At 50.6% G+C, this 26,655-nt stretch overlaps 1 protein-coding gene across 2 annotated transcripts in view; it reads right to left on the bottom strand.

Moving 5' to 3' along the window:
- BRD4 (bromodomain containing 4) overlaps nt 1–24,049 on the bottom strand; it is a 42,290-nt gene extending 18,241 nt beyond the window's left edge. For both annotated transcript variants that reach the window (XM_050914418.1, XM_050914419.1), the window contains exons 1-4: nt 23,956–24,049; nt 8,331–8,649; nt 5,176–5,313; nt 2,790–2,925 (exon numbers count right to left, since the gene is read on the bottom strand). In XM_050914418.1, coding sequence (XP_050770375.1) covers nt 2,790–2,925; nt 5,176–5,313; nt 8,331–8,615 — 559 coding nt within the window. In that variant the 5' untranslated portion in view covers nt 8,616–8,649; nt 23,956–24,049. The remainder of the gene's footprint in view (nt 1–2,789; nt 2,926–5,175; nt 5,314–8,330; nt 8,650–23,955) is intronic.
- Between the last annotated feature and the right edge of the window lie 2,606 nt (nt 24,050–26,655).

Below are 26,655 nucleotides of genomic sequence, written 5' to 3'. Positions count from 1 at the left end.
TGTTCCAACCAAGGAGAGCTTCTCCCTGCACACAGCAATGGAATATCAGGGATAGCGCCTCAAAAAAAGAACGATTTAAAAAAAAAAAAAAATCTCGGCTACAAGTAATCACGACTTGGTCACGTGCACGAAAAAAGCATCCGTTGGGTTGGCCGGGGCTTCAAAACCTGGATTTCACGAAGCTGAAAGGCTCCACCGACACGGAGGGGAGGAGAACGAGAGCCGCGCAAGAAAAGCACGCGTGGGCACACGCGCAGTCCTGTAACGGAGAGAGAGGCGGACGGCGAAAACCTGCCGAGGGAAGGGGAAAGAAAATAAAGCCGAAATAACGAAAGCGGTTGGAGATGTTCGGCTTCATGACCCTTTCTTTGTCCCTCGGTGTTTTAGACGAATAGGTGTTCTGAAAATGGTACGAAGCCCCTCTTCGTAGAAAGATGACGACTGTCAGTAATAAATTGGGGTAGACTCGGGGGATTTAGCAAATATCGCTGCTCTGAATTTGCCCTCGCTGCCCGGGTGATGGCAGTACAGAAAGGTTTTCTCTTCCAACAGCAACGACCGAAGTCCGATTCCAAAAGCAACTACAAAAGTCCAATTTCTTCTCTATTACCCCGACAACTGGTCCCCAAAGCCTTCGAGGCTCGACCCTCAAGCTCCCTGCAAATCTCTTGCCGATTTTCCAGTAAACCTCGGAAAATAACCCGCTGGGATCCCAGCACCACCAGTCCGAGGCTGAGACGGCATCGGAAGAGACGCGAGGATTCACAAGCGTTCCAGAAGGGTTGCGGGATGCTCAGGCCAGCTCGCAGGCAGTAAGTACGGTCCAAGCATCTTTTTTTTTTTGGTGACACGAGCTCGGGGACGCTCCTCCACGTGACATTTTCCTCGGTATCGCAGAGCGTTTGGGTTAAAAGAATGCGAATGATACAAGACGGAGAGGAAAGATGTTTCAGATCAAGACGGGGATCTCGAAAGCGGCCGTGCGTCTGACGAGGTGTGGTTGAGATCCAGTCACGGCCAGGATGTTCTCAACCCTCTGACGAACGATCCGACGGCGTCGGCAGCCCGACGTCGAGCCTAGGGAACGGTTCGTATCCCAAAAAATGAGCTAATGAATCTTGAGGTATAAACGGGGGAATCAAAAGGCTATTTTACCTCTAGGAGCAGTCATATCTATGTCCAGTTACGGTGTCAACAGTTATTGATGTGAAAAACCGGAGAGGGTTCACGGAAGAGCCGTAAAGGAGGACTGAGAGATTGGAAAAAATTCCTCGTAACGGAAGAATCCGATCGTTACGGAGAACAGAGAGGGGAGCCTGCGGAACAACAAAGTTATTTAAAGAGGAGAGGGTGCTGCAGAGTTCAGATCAGAAACGTACGGGGAAAATACCTAACTCGGCAGCCAGTGAGCGCGCTCCTTCCCTGAACCACCAGCAGAGATTTTTTGTTTTTAACAAACCCAACATCTGTATTAGATGTTTTTCTACGAGACAGAGCGTAAAGAAATGAATCGGCGGTTGAACTGCGCTTTTATATCACGTAGCAGAGAGAGGATTGGATTAAAGGCGAAAAACGGTGGTTTTCGATCCTTTCAATTACTAATCTGGGAGCAAAGCTTCAAAAAAAAGCCTACATCGTTAACATAAAGTCTTAAGGGAACAACAGAGACCAATACAGAACATCAGTTTACCAATTTCTAACCTTAAATAAGGTTGCAAACCCTGCAGTTCAACTTTACGCAGAGCCTAAAGCGTGCAGGTTAATATTTCAGCCCCGAAAAAGAGCAAGACAAGGTAAATCAATCAGTTTGGCCGCCAAAAAAAAAAAAAAAAAAGGAGTTTCTGGGATTCTGGCCGAGCACGGGTCAGGGCTGCACGAAGCGACTTCATCTTGGGGAAGCGGCGTTCCACCTCGCTCGGGGCAACGCATCCTTTCGAAGGACGGTAAGCTCGTCGAGGATCATTATCTATCCCCAATCATCGTAAAATTCATAAATGAGGCGTGGAAATTATAACTTGAGGGAGTGATACGGAGGACAGCGGTGGGTTGCGATGCTCGGAACCGTTTTCAGGCGCTCTCCGCGCCGGGATTCCCCCGTCGGTCTGTCGCCGTCACGTTGCGATCGGTTCCTCTGGCGTCAGCGGTGCTTTTCTAACGGGACGCAGCTTTTTCACGACAGCGAGTCCGTCCGGGAGGACGCGAAAAGCAGCTGTGAAACTCAAAATAGTCCGATACAACAGAAGTTGTGCTGCTTTTTAACAGCTGTATTTTACCCTTGAGGTATTGCGAGGGCTATTGCATCATCTCAGCTCCCCGACAGCAGAAATCCAACACTTTTACTATCGCTCTCAGCTATTTAACCTTCGCGGAAAAGCCGGGAACGACGACGTTTCACCAGCGCTGTAAATACACGTGCCTTAGCAGCGCTCTATCTACGGCAGTCTGTCCCCAACGCTCCTCCTCCTCCCCCAAAAACGATGCCCAGAAGCCACCGACGAGGGACTTTGAAGACATCACGCAGCCCTGCCTCTCACCAGAGAGCGTCTCACCCAGCTAGGCAAGAGCACGAGGCAGCCGCGCTCCTTCCCGCCCGATCGGAGACGCTCTACGCAATAAAGCGAGGCACCGAGAACACCGACGACCACGGCAATCCCCGCGGAAGGATTGGCCGGCTTTAATTAACGCTCTAATTTACGGAGGATGAAACCGGGTCCGGGGCTTGCGGTCAAGACGTCCGCGTGAAGCCGAGCGTGGCTTAGCCGCGAACGTTTCACGAGCGAGCGTCATACCTGCTTCCTTCCGCGCGCGTCCTCTGCCTTTCGTCTGGGCGATAACGATTTCCGTTTCCTCCTGGGTCATTTCGGAGATTTTCTGCAGGAAAAGCTTTTCTAGAGCTTCCGCCATTAAGACTATGTCATCCCCTGGCTGGAGGAAAAACAGATACGATAAATTAGGCACAGCATATATTTCCAGAGAAAGGATTTTGTATTTTCACCCTCCTTAGCGCTGCTGTTTCCATTACGGCGCGGCGGAAAAGCGTACGGGATACCGTCGCAAGCGCCGAATGCACGGACAAATCCTCGCCCTAAAGCCCTTACATATTTTATAGGTAAAACCAGATGACGGGCAGGGAAGTCACCGAGGAGATGCACCGGAGAGTAAATCGACGCAAGGTGTTACCTGCAGGCGGCAAAGGCTGCTTTCCAAATGAAGGGAGGAGGGAAAAAGAGGGAAAAAGCGGAAAAAGAAAGAGGTGGATTAACGCCAGCCGGCCGTTTCCACCACGCAAGATCCCCCTGACTTGGTGGGTCTCATGGAAGAGGTCTCTCCGTAGGGAGTAAGAAGAGCTCGGCACGGGCCTGCAAGGAAATTTCCTCCCTGAAAAAGGCGGTTTGTAAGGAGGAAGTTGACCGTTGTGAGCCTTTAACGTGTTGCTAAATCAGCGTGGAAGGAGAGGACAGCATTAAGCGGTCCTTACGGATCCGGAGGAGAAGCCTGTATTTGCAAAGGTGAAGGAAAACAGGAAGGAGGACACCTAGAGAGGATGAGATCTGCCCAGGGGCACCCGGCAGTCGTGCGGGTGAGAAGAGACCAGAGACACGAAGGTTTGAAGTTGTTTTGCGAACAGCGATAGAATTTGGCAGGGAGGGAAAGGCAGGCAGCAACAGAACGAGAGTCCGGATTGATGCGAAGACGATAAACCAACGGCCATCGCTGTCACGACACGGCGACGCCAAGAGAAGGCAGCTCCGGCTCCGCCATCGGCACCGGGACGGTTCAAACCACGCTCGCCCGTCGGACGGCGCGCAGAAACCTGCCCAGCTGACGGTCTGCAGGCTCGGCGAGGTCCGCAGGGATGTTTCTTTAGCTTGGATGCTTTTCTGCCTTCCAGCCTGGAGGAGACGGGTGAAGATCAGGGAGGACAGGGGAGATGAGGGAGAAAGCTGGCGGGGGGGGAAGACGCCGCGGTGGGAGAAGGCGGCAGAAGACTTTAAGGCACGTCCGAATAATCTGAAGCCTTCGGGAGCCTACCCTCATTCCAGTTGCATCACGCTGGCTCCAACCAGCAAGGGCAACGGCCAAGGCGATGGTTTTGAAGGACCAAAACTGCTAACGACTATTTGTTTGGAACGAACCAGAAAGCTCTTGCGCAATATTTCTGAGAGGAGGAGGGAAAAAAAGGTCAAAGCAGGCAAGGGTGAAGCAACGGGGACGGAGAGAAAAGACCCGTGAGGAACGAGGAGGGCAGAAACCGAACGGGAACCGAAACACTCGGGCAAGCGGTGGAAAGGGCGGAGCGGCGGGGGAAGGAAAAGGCTGGGGGGAAGGCTGAGGCTCTGCCCGCGTCTCGCCGACTTCGAGGACGGCAGTAAACCCTTCGGTTGTTATTTGCTGTCCTCTTGCTATTTAAGAAGACAACGAGCGAGCCTCTTGCGCTCAGTACAGCCTGGTACCGCCTCGGAGAACCTCCTCCAACTCTCCAAGCTCCACCAACGCCCCCAGGTTTTGGCCGACACAGGCCGCCGTCCCACCACCACCGTTTCTGGGAACGCCCCAGGATGCTCCTCATCCCTCCGGATATTTTTTTCTGTGCCCCAGGCGGTCACAAAACTGTTTATAAAATGGTTTTCAGGCTGGTTCTCACTGGCTGGAGAGGAATCTTTTAGGAGGTCAGGGTCAGGCACGACAAACTCAAGGCGCTGCTCCGTATATCCCTGGGTTGTTCCTTACCCGATTTCAGAGTTTCAAAGCAGCCTTAAGTCGGCTTCTTAACAAAGCCAGAGAAAACACGAAGCGCAGATCTGCTTCGCAAGGATTTGTTTGATAACGTTTGGGGCTCTGCTCAAGTCAGACCCTAAGAAAATCTTAAAAATTTCCTTTTAAGAACAAAAAAAAAAAAAAGAAACGATGTCTAGACTGAAGAGATCTGCTAATAATTCTTCCGGGAAGGGAGGCCGCTAAGCCAGCCCCGTCTGCGTCTTGCTTCTCGGCAGAAGCCAAGATGCGCTTGAGTTCCCATCGGTTTAATCCCGTTTGTTTTCCTAAAGAAGGCGATCTCGGCAGCGGTTCCTTTTAAGGATCGTTCGAACAAGCAACGCCTGCATTTCTACGCCGGTCCAACGAGGACGCGGCACATTTCCCTCGGAAAAACGCAGATTCGGGAACTTTTCGTACCTTATTGTAGATGTAGCAGTTTGTAAACATCGTGTTAAAATCCTGGATACATTCTTGAGCGTTCCAGTAGTAGTTATTCTCCAAGCGTTTCTTTATTGTTCCCATATCCATCGGAGTTTTAATTATCTTATAATAATCCTGCAAAGGGCAAAGAGGGAGAGGTCAGTGTGGGAACGAAAACATCCGCCACGTTTAAGGACCGGGATTCCCGAATCTCATCCCCGGACCCACCTGGGTGAGATCCGCCAGGCCCGGCAGATACTCAGCCACCAGACTTTATCCCCGTCAGCCTCTCAAGCTGGGATATTTAATTAAACACAAGCACAAACCTTTGCAGAGAAGTCATTTAACCCCAGAGGCACCAAAATTTCCCGATTCTGGGGTTTCGGTTGGTAACGGCGCCGAGTAATTCCGAAAAATGTTATGGGAAACGAATGACCCTTCGCAGGAGGTCACACGTTTAAGGCAGCGACGTGAGAAGTGGGGCAATCAGGTTTATTACAGCCCCCTAAACGCATCCGGATTAATACAAAAGAAGTCGTTTCTATTTTTAGGTGTAACGTTTAGGGGGAGGGGAAAAAAGGCGGGGGGGCTGGAAACGGCGTTGCTATAGAACCGACGCTCTCCGCAGGCAACAGGGAGCTCGTTCCTGCCGTGAGGAAATTAAATAGCCTAATGCTTGGGTAAAGAGATTGTATATTTAGAGCTATTCTACCTTCAAGGTAAAACAGACAAGGAAAGTGGGTGTTAGGCAGAAACCTCTCTCTCAAGGGAGGGAGGGAAGAAACCTCTTCTGCGGGGAGCTGGAAGGGTCCCAACCAGACGTGCAGGAGAGGAGATGCCGCTGTGATTTACTGTAATAAATGATCTCTACATTACAGTCCAATTTTTGCCGGCTCTTTGGGTTTTATTCTGACTTCTCCTGGTGACGGTGCCCAGGCTGAGGGAAGGAGCGGGCAATGGGAAGGGCTGCACCGTTCCTTTTCCCGTCCGTGATGTGCCGGGCAGGACACGGGCAGGCAGCGATGCAAGCCTTGCGGAGCCGGAGAAGGCTTCCGTGACAATTTAGAATCGTCGAATCGTTTAGGTCGGAAAAGACCCTTAAGATCATCGAGTCCCGTCGTTAACGCGACGCTGCCGACTCCACCACCAAACCACGTCCCTCAGCACCACCTCTGCACGTCTTTTGGGGACGGTGGCTCAGCCCCTTCCCTGGGCAGCCCGTTCAATGCTCAGCAACCCTTTGGGGGAAGGAATTTTTCCTCCCATCCCATCTAAACCTCCCTTGGCACAACCTGAGGCCGTTTCCTCTCGTCCTGTCGCTTGGGAGAAGAGCCCGGCCCCCGCCTCGCCCCAACCTCCTTCCAGGGAGCGAGGAGGTCTCCCCTCGGCCTCCTTCTCTCCGGGCTAAACCACCCCCGTTCCCCCAGCCCCTCCTCCTCTCGACCCTTCTCCTTGTTCTCCAGCCCCTTCCCCAGCTTCGTCGCTCTTCCTTGGACGCGCTCCAGCCCCTCAGTGTCTCTCTCTTGTAGCAAGGGGCCCAAAACCGAACACGGCGTTCGAGGTGCGGCCTCACCAGTGCCGAGTACAGGGGGCCGATCGCTGCCCTAGTCCTGCTGGCCACGCTATTGCCGGCACAAGCCAGGATGCTGTTGGCGCCTTGGCCACCCGGGCCCGCTGCCGGCTCGTCTTCAGCCGCCTGTCGACCAACACCCCCGGGTCCTTTTCCGCCGGGCAGCTTTCCAGCCGCTCTTCCCCAGGCCCGTAGCGTTGCCTGGGGTCGTTGTGACCCAAGGGCGGGACCCGGCCCTTGGCCTTCTTGAACCTCGTGGAATTGGCCCGGGCCCGTCGCTCCAGCCTCTCCAGCTCCTCTGCAGAGCCTTCCCGCCCTCCCGCAGATTCATCCTCCCGCCCCGCTCGGCGTCCTCAGCAAACTTACTGAGGGTGCGCTCGATCCCCACCATTTACTCCAAATTAACTTAAAACTGGCGTCCCTTATGAAACGACTCGTGCGTTACCACTGGCGCTGCGAGGCACGAGAGGCACAGCGGTTGTTTGAGCACTCGGATGCTCCGCGAAAGGCTCCGAGTGTTTTAATCTCCGAAAAAAGACTCTGCTGATGAAGCAGCAGAGCTCAAGCAAGGGTTTGAGCGAGGCACAGAAAAGCACGCCGGGCTTCGGGGAGCAGTAAGGCAGAGCCCAAGTCAACAGATGATTTGCTTCATCATCTTTGATGCTTAATAATTTCTGGTGCTTAATAAGTTTTGGTGCTTAGTAAGTTTTAGTGCGTAATAATTTTTGGTTCTTAATAAGTTTTGGTGCTTAATAAGTTTTAGTGTGTAATAATTTTTAGTTCGTAATAAGTTTTGGTGCTTAATAAGTTTTAGTGCGTAATAATTTTTGGTTCTTAGTAAGTTTTGGTGCTTCATAAGCTTTAGTGCTCAATAATTTTTGGTTCTTAATAAGTTTTGGTGCTTGGCTGGGGGACAGAGGACTGCAGACTCACCCTCCCTGACTCCTGAAATACTATTCCTACTTTCTTCTCTGCGTCCCGGTGGAAAGAGAGGGTGGTAAAGGGCAAAGCAGTAGCTGAGCCACTGGAGATTCCTCCTCGTGTGTGTATTTTCTAAAAGATCATAGAATCATACAATCATTTAGGTTGGAAAAGAGCCTTAAGATCATCGAGTCCAACTGTCAGATCATCGAGTCCAACTGTTAGATCATTGAGTCCAACCGTTAGATCATTGAGTCCAACTGTTAGATCGAGTCTAACCGTATCAAGTCCAACCGTTAGATCGAGTCCAACCGCTAGATCATCGAGTCCAACCGTTAGATCATCGAGTCCAACCGTTAGATCATCTAGTCCAACTGTTAGATCGAGTCCAACCGCTAGATCGAGTCCAACCGTCAGATCATCTAGTCCAACCGTCAGATCATCTAGTCCAACCGTTAGATCAAGTCCAACCGCTAGATCGAGTCCAACCGTCAGATCATCTAGTCCAACCGTTAGATCATCTAGTCCAACCGCTAGATCGAGTCCAACCGTTAAGGATGGATTCTGCGATTTCAGGAGAAGGGCGGCCGCAGGCGCCAGGCCCCAACGCTCTCACTCCTTCCACCGAGAACCATCGCCTGGTCTCTCAACCTCTACTTACAGGGAGGTTCAGCTTGACGGCGTCCACAGGCTGCTGGAAAGGCCACGCGAACTGGTGCTTCCATAGCGTCTTCAGCACCACCTTGAGCAGATACTGCAGCTGGTTGGTCTGTCGCTTGGGTTTGTTGGGGTTGGAGGTCTCCGGCGGAGGGGGATTAACGCCTACAGCACTGCCTTGTTGGGGTTGAGCCTGTGACTGCGTCGTAGACATTTGGGTGGTTTCTAGTCCATCCCCCATTACCGGCAAATTTCTCAGTCTCGTTCCAGGGCCGCTCTCCGTCGACATGCTATTGATCCCATTGCATTCCTCACCGGATACCCTGCAAAACAAGGAGGAGGGAGAGGAGGTCGCTTCAATCCCAGCTTTCGCTACAAGGCGCTGCTTAAAAATAAACCGGCGGACCTCCGCCAGACTAGCTCGGGCAACTAGACCTTGCGCCCCGCTCGCTTAGTGACAGCGTTGTGTTGTCCCAACAAATGATGTCAGCATTCCGCATCCCGGGGTAAGAAAGGATATTCCGAGGCAATCTGCCGTCTCTTCCACGCCAGGCGGCGGCGTTGCCTCTCCGCTCCTTAGCGAGCGTGAGTTTTATCCTTGTTCTTGCCTAATCCGGTCAACGAGGACTCCAATGGTCTCTACCATAAAGAGCCTTCGTTGCCTCTAAACGAGGCTCTAACGAGCAAAACGCTGCTCGCTCTCGGCAGGTACCAGCTTCAGCTCCAAGGCTGGGTTCGCCTACACCGGGAAGAGAAGTTAAAGTTGGTGTCGGCCAACTTTTAGCTCCAACTAAAGGAGCGCAGGGCGACACGCTTGTCTCCTCTCAGCTTCTCGGCAGTCCCCACCCCACCACCACGGGTCAGCTCGCCCCAATTTAATGCCAAAGTCTGCCTTTTAGGTGAACGCTGAGCTTCGGCGGGATGCTTCGGCTGAACCATGCAGTGGACAGACCCACATTTAATTAATTCATCCTATCTGCTTTCGGTAGATGATTTAGGTAGATAACAACTTTAGGTAGATAATTTAGGTAGACAGTCTTTAGGTAGATAATCTTTAGGTACATAATAACTTCAGGTAGTTAATTTAGGTAGGTAATCTAGGTAGAAAATGTAGGTAGATAATCTTTAGGTAGATCATCTAGGCAGATCATTTAGGTAGATAATCTAGGTAGATAATCTTTAGGTAGCTAATTTAGGTAGCTAATCCTTAGGTAGATAATCTAGGCAGATCACCTTTAGGTAGATCATTTAAGGTAGATCACTTAAGGTAGATAATCTTAAAGTAGATAATTTAGGTAGATAATCTTGCAGTAGATAACCTAGGTAGATAATCTTAAGGCAGATAATTTAGGTAGCTAATTTAGATAGATAATCTTTAGGTAGCTAATTTAAATATCATTCTGAAGACCAGAAACTTGGGAAAAAAGGCATTTTCTGCTAAGCCTACGGACTTCTCCCAGGGCATATTTCCTCCAAAGACCACACGCAGCCCGTCCGTCTTCTTAAGCTACGGCTGCGTGAAGGGGTCACCACCGAGCCAGGACCGGCCGCCGTGAGCCGGCAGCTTCACCACCACCACACGGTGAATCCCCACCCTCGCCGGGCCTGTGGGACCTTCCTCGTGTAAAGACACCCTCCATGACGTGCGCCCTTCGTCTAATTTAACGCTGAGCACACGTAGCACACGTTAAGCTGAAGACATGCAGCTATTAATTAGAGAAGACCACTATATATTGTGCGAGATGAATTACGAGCCTCGTTATTCACCAGTTTCGAGTGACACCCGGGGGGAAATTGAGGAAGAAAACGTCTCCCATCCCTCCACTCGTGGGGTTATCGAGTGCTTTCTCAGCTGGGGCAGAACTGATTTGGTTTAGGACTGCCAGCCCTGCGTGATCTGGAAAAAAACCCCACCAGGCGCCGAGGCGTTAACCTCGGCGGAGCAAACCTCTGCACGTATACTTGGCCTTGAGTCAGTATAGAAGTATCTATAGGTATGTGTATGCTGACGACAAGCATCTGGCCACGGGTTTGGGTTTTTATTCTGATGCCGTAGAGCGGCCCCGTGTCTCTGGTCGTGGTCTGGACGCGCAGACGTGGTCTCCGCACGTGTCGCAGCAAGGGACTAAGAGCCAGAGAGATGAAGCGTCTGCGCAATTTTACCTGCCGCGTCCCTCAACTGCTTCCGAGTCCCGGTAAAACCTCAGCCGGTCTGAAACCCCTGCTTAAAGTCTGCGGTCCATTGCTTTTACTGGCCTAAAACTAACACCGACCGCCGAATACACCAGGGCGACATCAGATTTTGGTCTTTAGATGATGGGTTTTAACTTTTCAGGGCTCCAAGCGAGTTGAAGCATCGCTCGAGCGGCAAGACGGTTGCGGCAGCCTCCCTTCATTCCCCCGGGATATTTTACGGGAGATTTTAGAGCTGTGGATACAGGAGTATCGCGTTCAGAGAGCTGTTAGCTCAGGTGTCCTGTGAAACCTCTCCACCCCCAGCTTTCATTTTGCTCCTGATTTTCTTCCCCATCAGCAGGGTAGCCTGCCCGCTCTCCGCGGGGGAGATCTGACTCGAAACACGACAAGATTTGGAGGCAATATGGATTTCCCTCTCTCGCAAAATTCCTTGAATTTTGCTTCGGGGTGGTGCTGATTCCTCTAGGTCACGTATCAAAGGGAAGCTCTCGAGTGCTCAACTGTTCTTAGCAAGTGGTGGCCAAGCAAAAGGAAGCTTCTTTACTCACTGCAAGGGGCTACATTACCTTGTAGGATACATTGCCATATAATTTTGCCCCAGAAAATGATGCAGAGTCAGAAGTTGCTTGGCTTGTCCATCTATCTTCCGTGGCTTCAGGCACAAATGCCTTTAGATACTGTATCTGATGAAACAAACAAAGCAATTAATCTGAGGCATCAACCCAAGGCATCAGAAATGACGGCTACCTCCAGAGAATTCTATATTTTTTTCATGTACATCAACAGCCCAGCGAAGCAAAGGAGTCTACAGACACCCGCAAACACGAGACGCCTATGGAAAAACGAGGAACTGGCACCAGCGTTTAAGTTCTCCCCCAGGCATTTTTCCACCTTTAGGGCAAGCTCCTTCCTGAAATTCATCATTTCAAGGACTGCGACCGACCGATTTCCTTCTGCCCCCTCGGAATACAATAGCTCTCCCAGAGCCAGCCGTAAGAGGAAGCCAAGGAGTTGTGGGTTTTTTTTTTTAAAGAGGAGGGAAAATATTTCATCGTCGGTTTAATTTCTTCCCCTTCCACTTAAAAGCGAAGGCTCTAACCTCCCGTCCAGGCGGTTAAGTATTACATCAGATTTACCCTCCTCTTTTCAGGTATCTTATCTATCACTTGTTGAATTCATCCCGTATCTTTTCCACTGTCTCCTCGTTCCTTTGGAGGGATCCTACCACTCTCCTCTTGCTTTTTCAAACTCCAGTGACTTTTTGTTAAGGGATTAGCTGAAAACACACCAATTTACACCATTCTCCTCCTCTCTCCCCCAATAAAAGGATGCTTTTATTTTATACGCGCCACCCGTGTACCAAAATACCAGGAAAAAAATCAGGAAATTTCCATTTTTAACGGTTGCCCAGCCTGTCTCGACAGGCCGAGGCTTCGCAGCCCCATTTCACCTCCAGGCGCGCGCCGTCTCGCCCCCAGCAGCATCGCCCCGACTCATCCCCAGCCTCATCTCTCGCCAGAAATACGGCTATCGCCGCCGGGTGCACGCTCGGGATGTTCCCCGGAAAAAAAAAAATACAGTTATCGGTACGGAGAATCTTCTCTGACACGGAAGACAAACGTCGGGGAGTTCAAAGAAATCGGGTTCGACAGACGCGTGTCTCCTCTGCGGTTAAAAATCAGCAGCAAAATCAGAAAGAAGAGCTGGAGGATGGAGAACGTAAACCCAGATTTTACTGTACAGTAAGGTATAATCTATAAATCTGATCTATATTATAGATCGCGCTATAGATGCTACGTCAGGGCTTCCTTAATCTGTAAAGGAAGCGCTACATTGGGGTTTTCTTCACCTAATCTATATTATAGATTAGAAATCCAACCTGGATTAGATCAGAAGTCTAATCTGTGTGATAGATTGCGCTACAGACAGCGCTACCTTCGGGTTTTCTTAATTTCTTAGGCTTGAGAAAACCCAAAGGTAGCACCACCTTCATCTACAGATTAAGACAATAATTAACAAGAAGAAAATAATTAATCCGTAGATTAAGAAAACCCGCACGTAGCACCCCCTCAAGATTCGGTGACCAGAAAGCCTTCGTTAACCTGACCGACAAGAGCCAGAGCGACGTGCCCCACGCCGTACCTTCTCGCGTGGCCGAAGACAACACATTTATTCACGGCAACGTGGGAAAACCAGTAAAAACGCTTCCTTGATTACCGTGATTAAGGTTTACGCGCTTCATTAGGCAAAGGTATAAGGGAGACGTGGGAGGACGGACCTCGCTGGGATGGTAGAGAAGTTCAAATTCACCGGGACGGTGCTCCCTCTACTTGGCTGGATCCACGTGATTTTAACGCTGCCTGCCAACAAAAATCCTGTTTTTTTTTTTCCTCCGGGGAAGAGGCGGGAAGGGAACGGGCTGTAATGCGGCACAGGAGCCGGCAGAGGGAACTGCCAGGCCAGGAGGAGCCCAAGACCTGCAGAAGGATCTCTCCTTCTTCTACCCTAAACCTGAGCTGGGGGAGACGGGGACAGGCGGAAGCAGAGACGATACCGGGGGGGAAAAAAAACAAAAAAATGGGGAAATGGGTCTGGAAAATTCCCCATGTTGATGGGATAAAAGGGAACACGGCCACGGGTCCGGAGGAGGAGGTCAGCTCCAGAGGACACCCGAGGTGGGGACCGGTCACGCCAGGCAGAGGAATCACAAGAGGATAAATTCGACGGCTTTGCCGGGCACGAGGCAGCGGTCGGGAAGCAGAAAGCAGAGAAACCCCTCGCTCTACAGAGGGAAAAACAAAGCATTGCTGAAAGAGGAGCGACACGGGCAAAGCCGGAAGACGGAGGTCCGGAGGATGGAGGACGGTGATGGAAGGAGGGATCGTGGGCACGCTCGCCTAAAAACAAAAGCAGGAATATTTTTCCAGTTGTAAAGCGGGAGAAATTAGTAAGCGGGAACACACGGCGGGCTGTCACAGCACCAGCCTCTGAAAACCATCTTGGGAGGGGAAAAAATCATCTCCTAACAACTTGGAGAGGGTGGTACACGCAAGAAAACGCTGCTTTTTATTTGGGCAGATAGATTATTTCAGGCTGGCTTAAACGGGCAGACGTTTGAGACTGAAATAAGAGGCAGATCGGCGTGAGCAGAGCTGATGGAAAAGAAACTCCATCGAGGATTCACTTGATCAGGGATGTATCCATCTAACGGGGGAAAAGCTGAAGACAACTCCACCACCCACCTTAGAGGAGCGACTGAGAAAGACGCTCTGAGATCTGAACGCGCCAGCGGCTGCATTCGCAAGAAGCCACCCTAAATGCTCCTCCTCGCTTGCCTCAGCCTACGCAAACAGACGAAGAAATTAATCTTTAAAAAAGCCCCTGAGAAATGAGCGTTATCAAGTAAGAAGGTGATTTTGTAGGGTTGGTTTTTTTTTAAACGAGTTACTTGGAGGTTATCTGCCTGTCCTGGACAGCGCTGAAGTGGAAAATGGATTTTATTTGATTTTGAATTAGTGATTTTGAGTTGGTGATGTTTAACTAAGGACGTTAAACCCAATTATTTCTGTCGCACAGACAGCCGGACGCAGGTGACAGCAGTATTTGCAGTGCTGGATCCATCCACAGCAACTTCACTCTCATTTCAAGAAAAGAAGAAATATTTAAATCCCGCTTTTAGAAAACACACAAGGTTTAGGATGCCCGAGCAGCAAAACGAAGCCGGTACGGTCTCGCTGGACCGCAGCACACGCAAGGGGAAGCTGGGGCAGGTGTGAGCCTGGATTATCGACTGAATTTAATCTTAAACCCTGTTGCTGCTCTGCTAACCGGACCGTATCACTGCTGCTCCACTCTCCACGCTAACCAGCTAACTAGGCGTGCACGTCTACTCCAAAATCAGGGCGATTCGGTGGGTAAGAAGTGAAATCGGCTTATAAAAATTTAGCAGAAGAAGCGTCACGCCCCAGAAAGTACTGAAAAATGAAGCGATCTGCATTTTTTCGTGCTCTGGAGTGAGATGATCCGCTCCCCGGGGGTTATCGGGAAGCGAACCAAATAGGATCGACAACACGAACCAAATAGGATCTACGTCGTCCTCCGATTTTGGGCTGAACGTTTCCCTCCTGTAAATCTCTCGTTCTTCACAGTCGTCCCCTGCGGTACTCACCCCGAAGCGCCGACTCACTCTGCCCGCAGCGGCGCAGCCTCAAGTCAACTTTTCAACCCTTCGCAGCATGCAAAAGCCGCATTTTAAAGCAAAAATAAAGCTGTGGTTTTCTCCTGCGGGCGCGCAGGAGGAGGGAAGAGCTGGAATTTGGTTTGTCGAGGCAAACCCAAGCCCCAAAATCCAAGACAAGGGTGGTATTGCAGGAAAAGCGCAGAGCCGTGAAACATAAAACCGGACTTCATGGTTAAATTGCATCATTACGGATCCCACCCCAGGATATATTATCTACAAATAGCCTGGAAAAGGCGGCTAGGCTGGAAAATCCAGCAGCTGAAAAGAATAACTAGCGAATTTGTGGTGGCCAGCACTCCCTTTAATTCTGACCCTGCTGAGCCAGGAGACGGGGATCAACACGTGCAGCCACCATCCCATGCCCTGAACAGACAAAAGGGAAGGGAGAGAGGGAACGTTAACGGCTAACGGCGCATCCAACGCTTCCTAACCTCCAAATTCGCCGTTTAAGACTTAATTAACGACATTCCAGCCTGTTTTAGTTGATGCTTCTGGTGAACGCTGCCGGGAAAAGGCAGCGGCTCCTTCCTAACCCGAGACGTGGACCTTCAGCTGATGTTGTTAAAACTTCACCCGGAGCCTGCCCAGCATCCAGTCCAGCACGTGCGGGAATAAATTGCCAACAAAACAACCCTGCCACGGAAAGTTTCATCTGAAAATGCCCAAGAAGCAGTTTGCTTCCAGTTCCCCTGTTAGTAAGCGTTATTTCTGTTTGCATACGCATAGCACGACGAATACGGGAGAGGACTGAAGAGCAGTATTTGCTCCTCGAGGACCTGCTTGGTATCGGTTTAAAATGAAGTTTAAATCTCGGCTCAAAGAGCTCCTCTCTTTCGTACAGCTCCCGCTGTCCTCCATGTCAGGAGTCACATCTCAAAGCCGCAACCTGAGCCCGAAAACCCACGTGAGGGGAAAACTCCCACCCCAAATTCACACAGGGTGAGCGAAAGGAACCTTCCCCGTCCCCAAAACTCAACGGCGGCACAAGGATAACACGTCGCATCCACGAGCATCCCGGGAAGAGCGGCTTCGCCTCCCGCGTCCTCCTGCGCGCTACCAGCAACCTGCCACGAAGCTGCTCAAAAATCCCGGGGGGATAAATGGGCGAGAGGTCAGCGCATCCTCCTTTTCTTAGGATGCGGGTTGGGAAACCTCCCGGAGAGAGAGACAAAGCGAAGGGGCTGTCCGTCCGTCCGTCCATCCCAGCCTGACAGCAACAAAGACCTGCGTACACACTATAAACAAGCCTCATAAAACATTCCTGGAGATGGATGAGGGCTGGCTCGTGCCTATTTTCCCCTCGAATCCCTACTACGCTTTAAAGAGATGCTAATTATCTCCATTAACACGTGGAAACGGGGTCCGGATTCCTCCAGGATCACCCAGAATTCAGAATTATCGCTTCCACGCAGGTGAAAACGGTGGTTTCACAAAGGTAAAGTTGGAAAGACCCAAACCAGGAACGGTTTTTGATATCGATGTATTTACACACAAGCAGTGGGGATTAATTAGTTGGAAAGTGAGGCGGTGTCGGTGCGTCTGTACTGGAAAAGACTCGATTTTTAATGGGATAAAGGAAAAATAGAGCCCTCGAACGGCTGCGAAGGAAAAGCCTTGCAGATGGAGAAGAGGTAAGAAAAGAAATGAGGGCTCTGCAGAATACAACAAGATCCAAGAAACTTTCCAAGGAGGAAAACATGAAATGAGCTTTTTTCCCCAAGCCACTGATCTATTTAAAAAAAAAAAAAAAAAACACCATACTTCCTATAGGGAAAAAAAAGGTACAAGGTGCTTTATTGTTATTTTTGTAAAAGGCGGTTATGCTTTTATTAAATGAGAAGATAAAAAAGAGATAATTGAGATCCTCTTGCCTCCACTAACGACTCGCACCAAGCCACCTTTGGTAAAGCCTGGCAGCGTCATTTGAAGCGTGAAATGGGGACAACGCCGAGGACGGGTCCCGAGGTGGCGGCTGTTCCCATAATCCGGGTTTCAAAGTGTTTGATCTCCGCGTTTTCCAAAGCCAGGCTCAGTTTTTTGCTGCAGGACGCACAAAGCACCAGCCAGCAGAAATTACCCGCACGCGGCCGCGTGCAAGAACCACACCATCCAAAATATCTTTTATGAGTGAGAGAACGGGAAACTCGTTTCCATCCGTCATCGTTAACGGCATTTAGGAAGGGATTGGAAAAAAAGGAACGAGGAGGGTGCCGAGTTTGACTTGATTCCACGATGCTCACGTGGAGACCGTAATCGAGACCGAGGATCGCCTTCTTCCCCGTTGCTGCAATTATTTTGGGGGGGGAAATAAAGCCGCGGGGTGTTGGGAGTGCAGATGAGTTCATTTTCGGCGAGACGCTGGACTGAGCTGGGGACCTTCACACAACATGCAGCGGGATACGAAGGAAAAAAAGAATCCACCTTTTGCATCAAAGCTGCTGTTGGAGCAAATTTATGCCGTATTAACTGAATATTTGAGGGTTTAGCTACCGGGATTATACAGCAGCATGTAAGTTTTTCTTAAAAAAAAGAGGCGTTCAGGAGTGTTTCTACAGCGCTGTGGTTTTTCAAGCGGTCCAGACCTCTTCTGTATCCATCTTACACGCCATCGAGTTACATCAGATTGATTTATCCAAGGCATCCAGGCCCCAAATTCCTGGACACGAGGGTGAAGAAGATCCTTTCCTCCTGCCAGGTACCCGCAACACAAGACCAGGCGCTTCAGAAACATCTACGGTGACATTAAAACACGCTGGGCGCTGCAGTGGATTAACCGAATCCCCAGGGAAGCGTCTCCATCCAAACCCCGTCGCAGACCAGACGCAGGAGAGAAGTATTTTACCCTAAATTAGACATCCACATCTCGTGGGGTTGGGTTTGTTTAGCGTGATTGGGTTTTTTTAGTGGGATTCATGCAAAAAAAGAGATGCCCCAAGCGGTGCAGACATTGGTGTATAAAAGGAGAGAGAGAGAAATCCCACCTCGGTATCTCCCTTTACATATTAAGGCGTAGAAAGTGGTGCTGTTGTTTAAATATCGATTAATAAATATGTAAACTTTGCTCTTGCCTTAAACTCTGCCTTTTTTTTTTTTCCTTCTCCTTCTCCTTTGCTCTCCTGGCCAAACCGCTCCAGCTCGCCTTCCCCTCGCAATTTCAGAGCTAGTTCTTCTTGAAACTATTTAATGAAACAGCACAAGGCATTCCAAGATAAGATACAGAATATTTACAAACGAAAATATCTCTAAAACATCACGAGATCCGAAGGCTGAGTCGTCGGGCGCCGACCACGAACCTCCTTTTTCAGGAGGCGTAGGGGACGCAGCGCCCCTGCAGACCTTGACGCTATCGCCGTTTAGCAGCAATTTCTGCAAGAAACGGGACGTTTCACCCCGCAAAAGCCGAGGTCGAAGGCTCGAGCTCGTCCACAGCGCGGCCACATTTTCACCAGGCTCTTGCAGAAACTCCCTCGCACCTTTGTATTTCTTTATCCCTACCTGACCCGCTGGTGCAGATTCCAGCGCAGGAATTACTTTGCTGCTGCTCTAAGTTAATTTATTTACATCCAGAGGAAGAGAATTTGCAACCCGTTCCCCGCAGCATCGCTTCCCACCTCCCAGCAATCCCCGTTTTGATTTCCGTTTTATTTTTTACCCGTTTCCCGCAGAAACGGGACCGTGAAATCCTCACGCAGCAGCTTGCGGCGGATATTGGGTAGCTGTTGCGACCCTTCGTAGCTCGATCGCACCCCGGCTCTGAAGACGAACCCGCTCGCCGTTCACTCGTGTTCCCACCGCTCCGTTTTAACGACGCGATCTGTGTCAGCGGGGATTTACTTTTCCATCTGACCGATTTCGGCAGCTGGGGAGCGCGGGCGTTCACGCTGCCGGCCCGGCGGCATCGGCTGGATCCGGTCCAACCCTCGCACCGCCAGCGGCCGTTAGCAGCATCCCTAATCCACGCTGCCGGCGACGCTGACCTCCGCAGCGACCTGTGCCGCCTTGCTTTGTTCTTCTCCCCCCTCGCCCTTTCCCTCTATCCCTGTGGATGTTATCCCAGCACTTCCCGGCTCGTTTTAGCTCCGCTGGCACCTTTTTGTGCCCCACGGGATGCGTTCGGGAGTCAAGACGTTGAATTCTGCGATCGCTTCGGTCCGCTCCGCGCCCTAAACACAGCAGGTTTCCGCGCCACAGGAGTTTTATTTATTCTTGTGCCCTAAAGCACAGGGCTTCCCTCGGCTTTTTCAGGACATCTACGCAGCAAGAACAACATCTTTTAAGTTTATTTCGTTGTCCCCACTATTTTGGGGGGGGAGCAGCTATTTCTAGGCTCTTTTTTCCACGGCTCAAAGGAAAAAAGATTAACGTTGAAGTGGAATCTGCGCAGTTTTACACCAGACATAAGAGCTAAAATAGCCGCAGACCCACGCGCTTTTGCACCGCAACTCCCACCCGCTGAACAGCGAACAAGTCCCTGCCACAAAACCCAGCTACGCGCCAGAAAGATTTTGCCTATTTCAAAGAGCAGAGAGTAATCAATTTTTATTGATTACTACCTTACAATATTATTACAAAACTATTGATTAGAAAGTTAGGCTGGACATATTAAGCAGGAGGAGAGAGGCAGAGGTGGTTTAATGCAGTGTTCGGGTTTTATACGTCATTTTAGTGCAGATGTTCAAGGACGACGGGTGTATAAGCCGGCACGTAAGTTATTTGAAACGGCAAGTGGCTCGCATTTGGTTCAGGCTCCCAGTTTGAAGGCGGTGTTTTGAGCCACAGGAAACTCTTGGTGAATATTTTATCGGCTTTCTCCCCTGGCTCAGCACAGGCATGTATTTTATTTTACAACTCAAACAGATCCTCTGTGCACCCACGTCCGGTTTCCAAGATAACTCTGGGCAAGATCCACTTCTGCTGAAAAATGAATGATCCCAGAAACCAAAAAAACATTTGTAAAGGGTGATTTATACCAGAACTATTCCCTACCAAACGTTAAGCTAGACTTAAGGGACGAAGAGCCACTGCCTTAACCCTAAACTGTCCCCATCCAGCGGGATCAACGGAGACGTCCCCAGCACCACCGAGTGACAGGTCCTCTGTCCACGATCCAGAGGTGTGAATTTAAGGCCCAAGTCCATCGCCGACCCAACCTCCTGCAAGCCTGGCACCACGTCCTCACCTGCGAGGTCCACGGTGGAGCAGGTTGTCCCCCCTGCAAGCCCGTGCAGGTCCACGGTGGAGTAGACAACCCCCCTGCAGCCCATGGAGGTCCACAGTGGAGCAGGTTTCCACCTTGCAAGCCCATGGAGATCCACGGTGGAGCAGGTTGTCCCCTCTGCAGCCCATGGAGGTCCACAGTGGAGTACACGACCCCCCTGCAGCCCGTGGAGGTCCACAGTGGAGTAGACATCCCCCCTGCAAGCCCGTGAAGGTCCACAGTGGAGCAGACATCCCCCCTGCAGCCCACGGAGGTCCACGGTGGAGCAGGTTTCCACCTTGCAAGCCTGTGGAGATCCACGGTGGAGCAGGTTGTCCCCTCTGCAGCCCATGGAAGTCCACAGTGGAGTAGACGTCCCCCCTGTAGCCCATGGAGGTCCACAGTGGACGAGGTTGTGCCCCCTGCGGCCCATGGAGGTTCACAGTGAAGTAGATGCCCCCCTGCAAGCCCGTGGAGGTCCATGGTGGAGCAGGCTTCCACCCTGCAAGCCTGTGGAGTCCACGGTGGACAAGGTTGTCCCCCCTACAAGCCCGTGCAGGTCTGTGGTGGAACAGATGACCCCCCTGCAGCCCATGGAGGTCCACAGTGGAGCAGGTTTCTACCCTGCAGCCCATGGAGATTCACGGTGGAACAGGTTGTCCCCTCTGCAGCCCGTGGAGGTCCATGGTGAAGCAGACACCCCCTGCAGCCCGTGGAGGTCCAGGTGAAGCAGGTTTCTACCCTGCAAGCCCATGGAGGTCCACAGTGGAGCAGGTTTCTACCCTGCAAGCCTGTGGAGGTCCAACAGTGGAGCAGGTTGTCCCCCCTGCAAGCCCATAGAGGTCCACCAGTGGAGCAGGTTTCTACCCTGCAGCCCACAGAGGTCCACAGTGGAGCAGGTTTCTACCCTGCAAGCCTGTGGAGGCCCACGGTGGAGCAGGCTGTGCCCCCTGCAAGCCCATGGAGGTCCAACAGTGGAACAGGTTTCTACTCTGCAGCCCGTGGAGGTCCACAGCGGAGCAGGTTTCTACCCTGAAAGCCCATGGAGGTCCAACAGTGGAGCAGGTTTCTACCCTGCAGCCCGTGGAGGTCCACAGTGGAGCAGACATCCCCCCTGCAAGCCCGTGGAGGTCCATGGTGGAGCAGGTTTCTACCCTGCAGCCCATGGAGGTCCACAGTGGAGCAGGTTTCTACCCTGCAGCCCATGCAGGTCCACAGTGGAGCAGGTTTCTACCCTGCAGCCCATGGAGGTCCACAGTGGAGTAGACATCCCCCCTGCAAGCCCGTGGAGGTCCACAGTGGAGCAGGTTTCTACCCTGCAAGCCCGTGGAGGTCCAACAGTGGAGCAGGTTTCTACCCTGCAGCCCGTGGAGGTCCACAGTGGAGCAGACATCCCCCCTGCAAGCCCGTGGAGGTCCATGGTGGAGCAGGTTTCTACCCTGCAGCCCATGGAGGACCCCACACCAGAGGAGGGGATGTTCCCTGAAGGAAGCTGGGACCCCGTGAAGAGGAGCCCAGGCTGGAGCAGGTTTGCTGGCAGGACCTGTGACCCCGCGGGGGAGCCACGCTGGAGCAGTCTGTTCCCGAAGGACTGCGCCCCGGGGAAAGGGCCCACGCCGGAGCGGTTCGTGAAGAACTGCAGCCCGTGGGAAGGACTCGCGTTGGAAAAGTTCGTGGAGGACTGTCTCCCGTGGGAGGGACCCCACGCTGGAGCAGGGGAAGAGCGTGAGGAGGAAGGAGAGGCAGAGACAACGTGTGATGAACTGACCGCAGCCCCCATTCCCCGTCCCCCTGCGCCACTCGGGGGGAGGAGGTGGAGAAATTGGGAGTGAAGTTGAGCTCGGGAAGAAGGGAGGGGTGAGGGCAAGGTGTTTTAAGATTTGGGTTTATTTTTCATTATCCTTCTGACCTTTGATTGCCAATAAATTAAACTAATTTCCCTAAATCGAGTCTGTTCTGCCCATGACAGTAACTGCTGAGTGATCTCCCTGGCCTTAGCTTGACCGATCAGCCTTTCATCATAATTTTTTCTCCCCACCCCGTCCCGTCAAGGAGAGGGAGTCACGGAGCGGCTGGGTGGGCACCTGGTGTCCAGCCAAGGTCAACCCACCACAACCCTAAAGCATCCCCATCCAGTGGGATCAACTGAGACGTCCCCAGCACCACCGAGCGACGGGTCCCCTGTCCAACAGCCCAAGATCTAGAGGGGGGAACTTACGGTCCCTCCACCACTCTACGACGCCGTCCAAGCTCGGTACCGTGTCCTCGCCTGCCGGCACAGCCCAAACTGCCACCGGCTCCCGTTACGGCAGACAGACAGTGCCAGAGGATACGGATTCGCACATCGGCGTGTCTCACCGTAGCTGCCCCGTGAGCAAAGCCCAAACTAGCTGGCTGCCGGTTATCTTTGTAGTTAACTTATCACGTCTGAGCCTTCCCCCAGTTATCTATTTCAAGACAGCAGCACCCAACGTCGTGATCCCAAACTCAATTCCATCAATCCCCAGAGCACTCAAGCGCACCGAGGCGGATGGAGAAGACGGCAGAACCCGGGTGTAGGTGACTACACAACTCAGAAAAGCTGTTGAAGAGAGCTTTATCTATTCCAAGTCAGAAAAATGACTTTTTTTACCCATTCTACTATCAGTTTTCAACTACAGTGCCAAATTTAAGCATCCTATAGGTACGACCCCAGCGTGCGCTATTTTCACCCCTGCAGTTCGAGAACAAAAAAGATTTGATGCCCACTCTCTACTCCAGCCTAATACTCGCAAGAACTGCTCTTTTCCTGGAAAGATGAAGGGTTTGGGTTTTTTTTCCCCCCAATTTTGCTTCTTGCTGTCCACGAACAAAAAAATCCTCCAAGGTCAAGGCATTCCTAGAGCAGCCGGATATTTAAAATACGGCCTTTCCCACCCGAGACTTCAGAAAGCCAATCGCTCATCGTGTCTGGGCTACGTCTGTAACCATACAAACCTTGGAGATTATTATTATTGGAGATAATAAATTATCGGACAGAATAAATCCCCAGTCTTGGCAGAATATTCAGATTCAAAGCCAACCAAGTAGTTTTAAAGCTGAAGTCATAAAAAAAACCCCAATAGTTGTGTGTTTGGGGTGATTTTCCCCATTTATTACTGAGCCTTTTAGGGCAAACTACCAGAAAAAAAGAAAACCCACACTTAGAAGAGCGAGTTCTGGGTAGAGACACCAAAAAACATCACAGTTGCATCCCGTTTTCCTGAGCTGGGTGGGATACAAACCCCCAAGAGAAGGCAGCTCGGCACAGCGCTGCCTGACGGGCATCCGGGACGGAAGCAGGCTCCCCAAAACACCCAACTGAGCAGAAAGCGGCCAAATTCGGACTCGGTGGCAGCCGTGGGGAGACCACCTGGACTCGCTCAAAGCGTCGGCCGAGGGGTACGGGAGATAGAGCTGTACGTGTACGTGAAGGGGAGCAAAAAAAAGCCCCGTGTCTGCTATTCTTAAATACCAGAGAAACACACCAAGATACAGAAAACTCTGAATTATTTCATGTGTGTGAAGCTTCTCCCTGACCTCGCGCTCTCACCTCAGCTCTCCGCTGTTTCTGCCTCTTATTTTCCCTGCCGGAATCAGCTCCCTTGGTAAAGGGGATTTAAATTCTGCACCTAATGAAGTATCAGGACAATCAAGTTTGATCCAGCCTTAATGAAGCCAAAGGTTCATATAACTCGGTCTCTACTCACTCGCATCGGCAAACACCTATCGGTAAATCCGGCAAATCCAGGGATACGTTCGCTGCAGCTTGTACGAGATCTACTCAATCCAAAGCACCCGAAGGCAACGAGCGCAGCTCAGCCCCGGCTGTAATTCATTCCTGCAGTCCTGCTTTACATCACCTTCTCTCCGGTGACACCCCCAAAAGAGACGTTACTGCCCCAAAACGCTGGAAATAAGCCGCACCCCGTAAATCATGCACTTATCGGCACAGGAGGAAAATTCAGGATAAGTTACCTGAAATCAGAGTTGACCCTTCGAGGTGTTCGGTTCTCCTTCACCAGCTGAACCCTCTGACCTTCATTTTCGAAGCTACTATTGAAAGAAAGATCTGTAAGGAAAAGAAACGCGGGTTAATTCAGAAGTGCAGCCAAAAAACATCGCTAACTTTTATCCTTTGCCTTTTTCTTCTCCAGATTTCTATTTTTAGTTGTAGGAAACGCTACGTATGAGCCAGAAAACCAGGAACCTTTGATGATGAAAGGCATCGCAACGCAGATGTGGACGGGTGAAGGGATCCAAGACAACGGTCCAGACCGTCATCCAAAGCGTGCATGCTTTGGAATTTAAATATACTGAGAAAAATGATTGAATTTGAGCTAACCAACCCAAAACAGCTCTTTCTGAGAACTTCAACAAGCACAGGTCCGTTCCCTCGTGTTAACCTTGCCCCAAACAAAAAAAAAAAAAAAACCCTGCAGATTATTCAAAAAGCTCTTTCCAGCCCAGAAAGTCCTTTCCAGTTAGTTTAAGCCGGTTGCAAGACCTGGGTTTAACCAAACACCTGGGACTGCTGCCCAGCTTTAGGCATCTCAAAGCCTGGCTTAGCAGCTTACAAGAGGTCTCGAACCCATCCGCAGCCCAACGCAAGAACAGCAATCGCTCACGCTCCAGCTTTTCACAGAAATTACCTAAAAAAAAAGCACCAAACACGAGATTTCAGCTTCTACCTCAAAGACAATCTCTAGGAAGATGACCGTAACCACAACCAACGCCTTTTTAACATCGCTTGCGCTCGTGGAGTACTCACCACACCTGCAGAGCCAGCTCGCCTTGTATTAGAGCCAATAAACAAACTATTTAAAAAAAAAATAAAAAATCCTTAATTCCATTTTCAGGGGCAGGACAGACCATAAAGGATACGGGAGACGCGATGCTTTTTGCCCCCCAGCAAAGGGAATTCAGCACCTAGTAACGCATACAAAACCTAAGAGGCCAAAGGACCAGCTTAACAGCTCTGACTAACTTTAAGCTTAGCCCTAGCAAGCGGGCAGGGAAGATTTAGCTAAGGCAAAGCAAGACTCACCTGCCCTTGGGTGAGAAATACCGAAGGCTGAAAGGGATGTCTGGAGGTCCCCGTAGGACCGACTTCAGAAGTTCAAACAGGTTGCTCAGGGCTTTGTCACACCACAGCAATTACTGCCAGCTTTTAATTGACATTTTAGTGCTGGTTCTTCAGAGGTTAAACTGATCTTATGAGTGCCATACTCACTCTTTACTCGGTTGTTTGCTGCCGGTTCGGCTTCCTAACAAAGCCCACCCTAGAGGAAGGTGGACACCAAAGCAGCTCAAAGGATAAACCACGTCCCAAACCCTGCACCCAGGCTAAACGAGCTCGTTAAATACTCACAACGCTGATTTCTTCTCAGAGACGACCTAGCAGCTCCCTGCAGGCAGGTAAATCCACCGAAAGCTTGAAACACCCAGCGGCGTTGCGTGCTTCGCTACCTACGTTTTCCGATACAACCCGTGGTCCGTTCTGGCCACTTCTGGTTCTTTTTAGTGATTATAAACCTAAACCAGCCCTAATTCTGCCAGCATCGCTGTTTCACAAGTATCACCGTTAACAGACCTGCTCCGTGAATGCCACCAATCCCAATTATATCACTAATCACACTTATCTGGTAATATAAAACAAATTAGATCTCAAATACGGGTTGTTTTTTTCATGCAAGTACTGTTTTTTTTCTTTTTTTCCTGCTGACTCCAGCTAGTGACAGCCACAGCCTCGAACAGATGCAGACGGGACTTGTTTTCATCTCTGGTTCTCAATAATCAAACTCAGAAGCTTGGAGGAAGAGGTCGTTTGCTTAAAAAATATTTAAGAACATAGTTTACCTTCTGTGCGTTCAGTGGCTTTTAAATTTCCTTTGGGAGGGGGAAGGAATAACTCCGAAGAGCGACTCTTCCTTCAGCAGCAGAATTCACGCGTTTCCTACAAAAACACTCCCATAGCAAAGTATTGAACAAAATAAATGCGTATTTTCTGTCTTCTAAAAATCTACACGATTTGACCTCTGTAGCGCCAGTAATTTAAATTTTCAGACTTGTTCAACGAAGTTCTTTCTCCGGCATCCTCTGTACGCTTCCAGAGGTTAAGACCTCCACGAACAGCACTTACTCACAGGAGTAGTAAGATAAGTAGTAAGACGCCAGATCTCCTAGTAAGATTTGCAACTACAAAAAACAAACTAAAAATCAGTAACGTAAACCTTTTAAATCACCAATCTTTGCTGTTTTTTTCCCCCCATCGGGATAAATCTGAATGAGCAGGTACTGTTTACAGGCTGGCAATCACGTTAGCTTGGGAGGAAAAATGTTTCAATCCCGATTAATGGGTGAATTCAAGTCAAGGCTTGAAGAGTACGGGGTGTAAGGGATGTCACAAAACCCCCAGAAACAGTGAAAAGAAGGATTTTACCCTAAAGAAAGGCTAAGGCCAAGAAAAAATCCACTGCAGTACTAACAAATGATTCATGTAGTATCTGAAAATAGAGTTACGCTGACTCAAAAAGGTTGGCATTTGTAATTTTGTCGCTGTTAAATTACAAAGTTTTCCTCCAAATTCACTTTTGCCAGCAGATCCTGACTTTTTAATACCGAATTAGCGAAATCCAAGGTATCGTACAAAAACCCTGGTTGCCTGCTCTTCAGAAA

This window comes from Gymnogyps californianus, unplaced genomic scaffold (assembly GCF_018139145.2).
Source record: "Gymnogyps californianus isolate 813 unplaced genomic scaffold, ASM1813914v2 HiC_scaffold_40, whole genome shotgun sequence".
In the NCBI taxonomy this organism is placed as follows: domain Eukaryota; kingdom Metazoa; phylum Chordata; class Aves; order Accipitriformes; family Cathartidae; genus Gymnogyps; species Gymnogyps californianus.
This window is presented reverse-complemented; position numbering and strand designations above follow the sequence as displayed.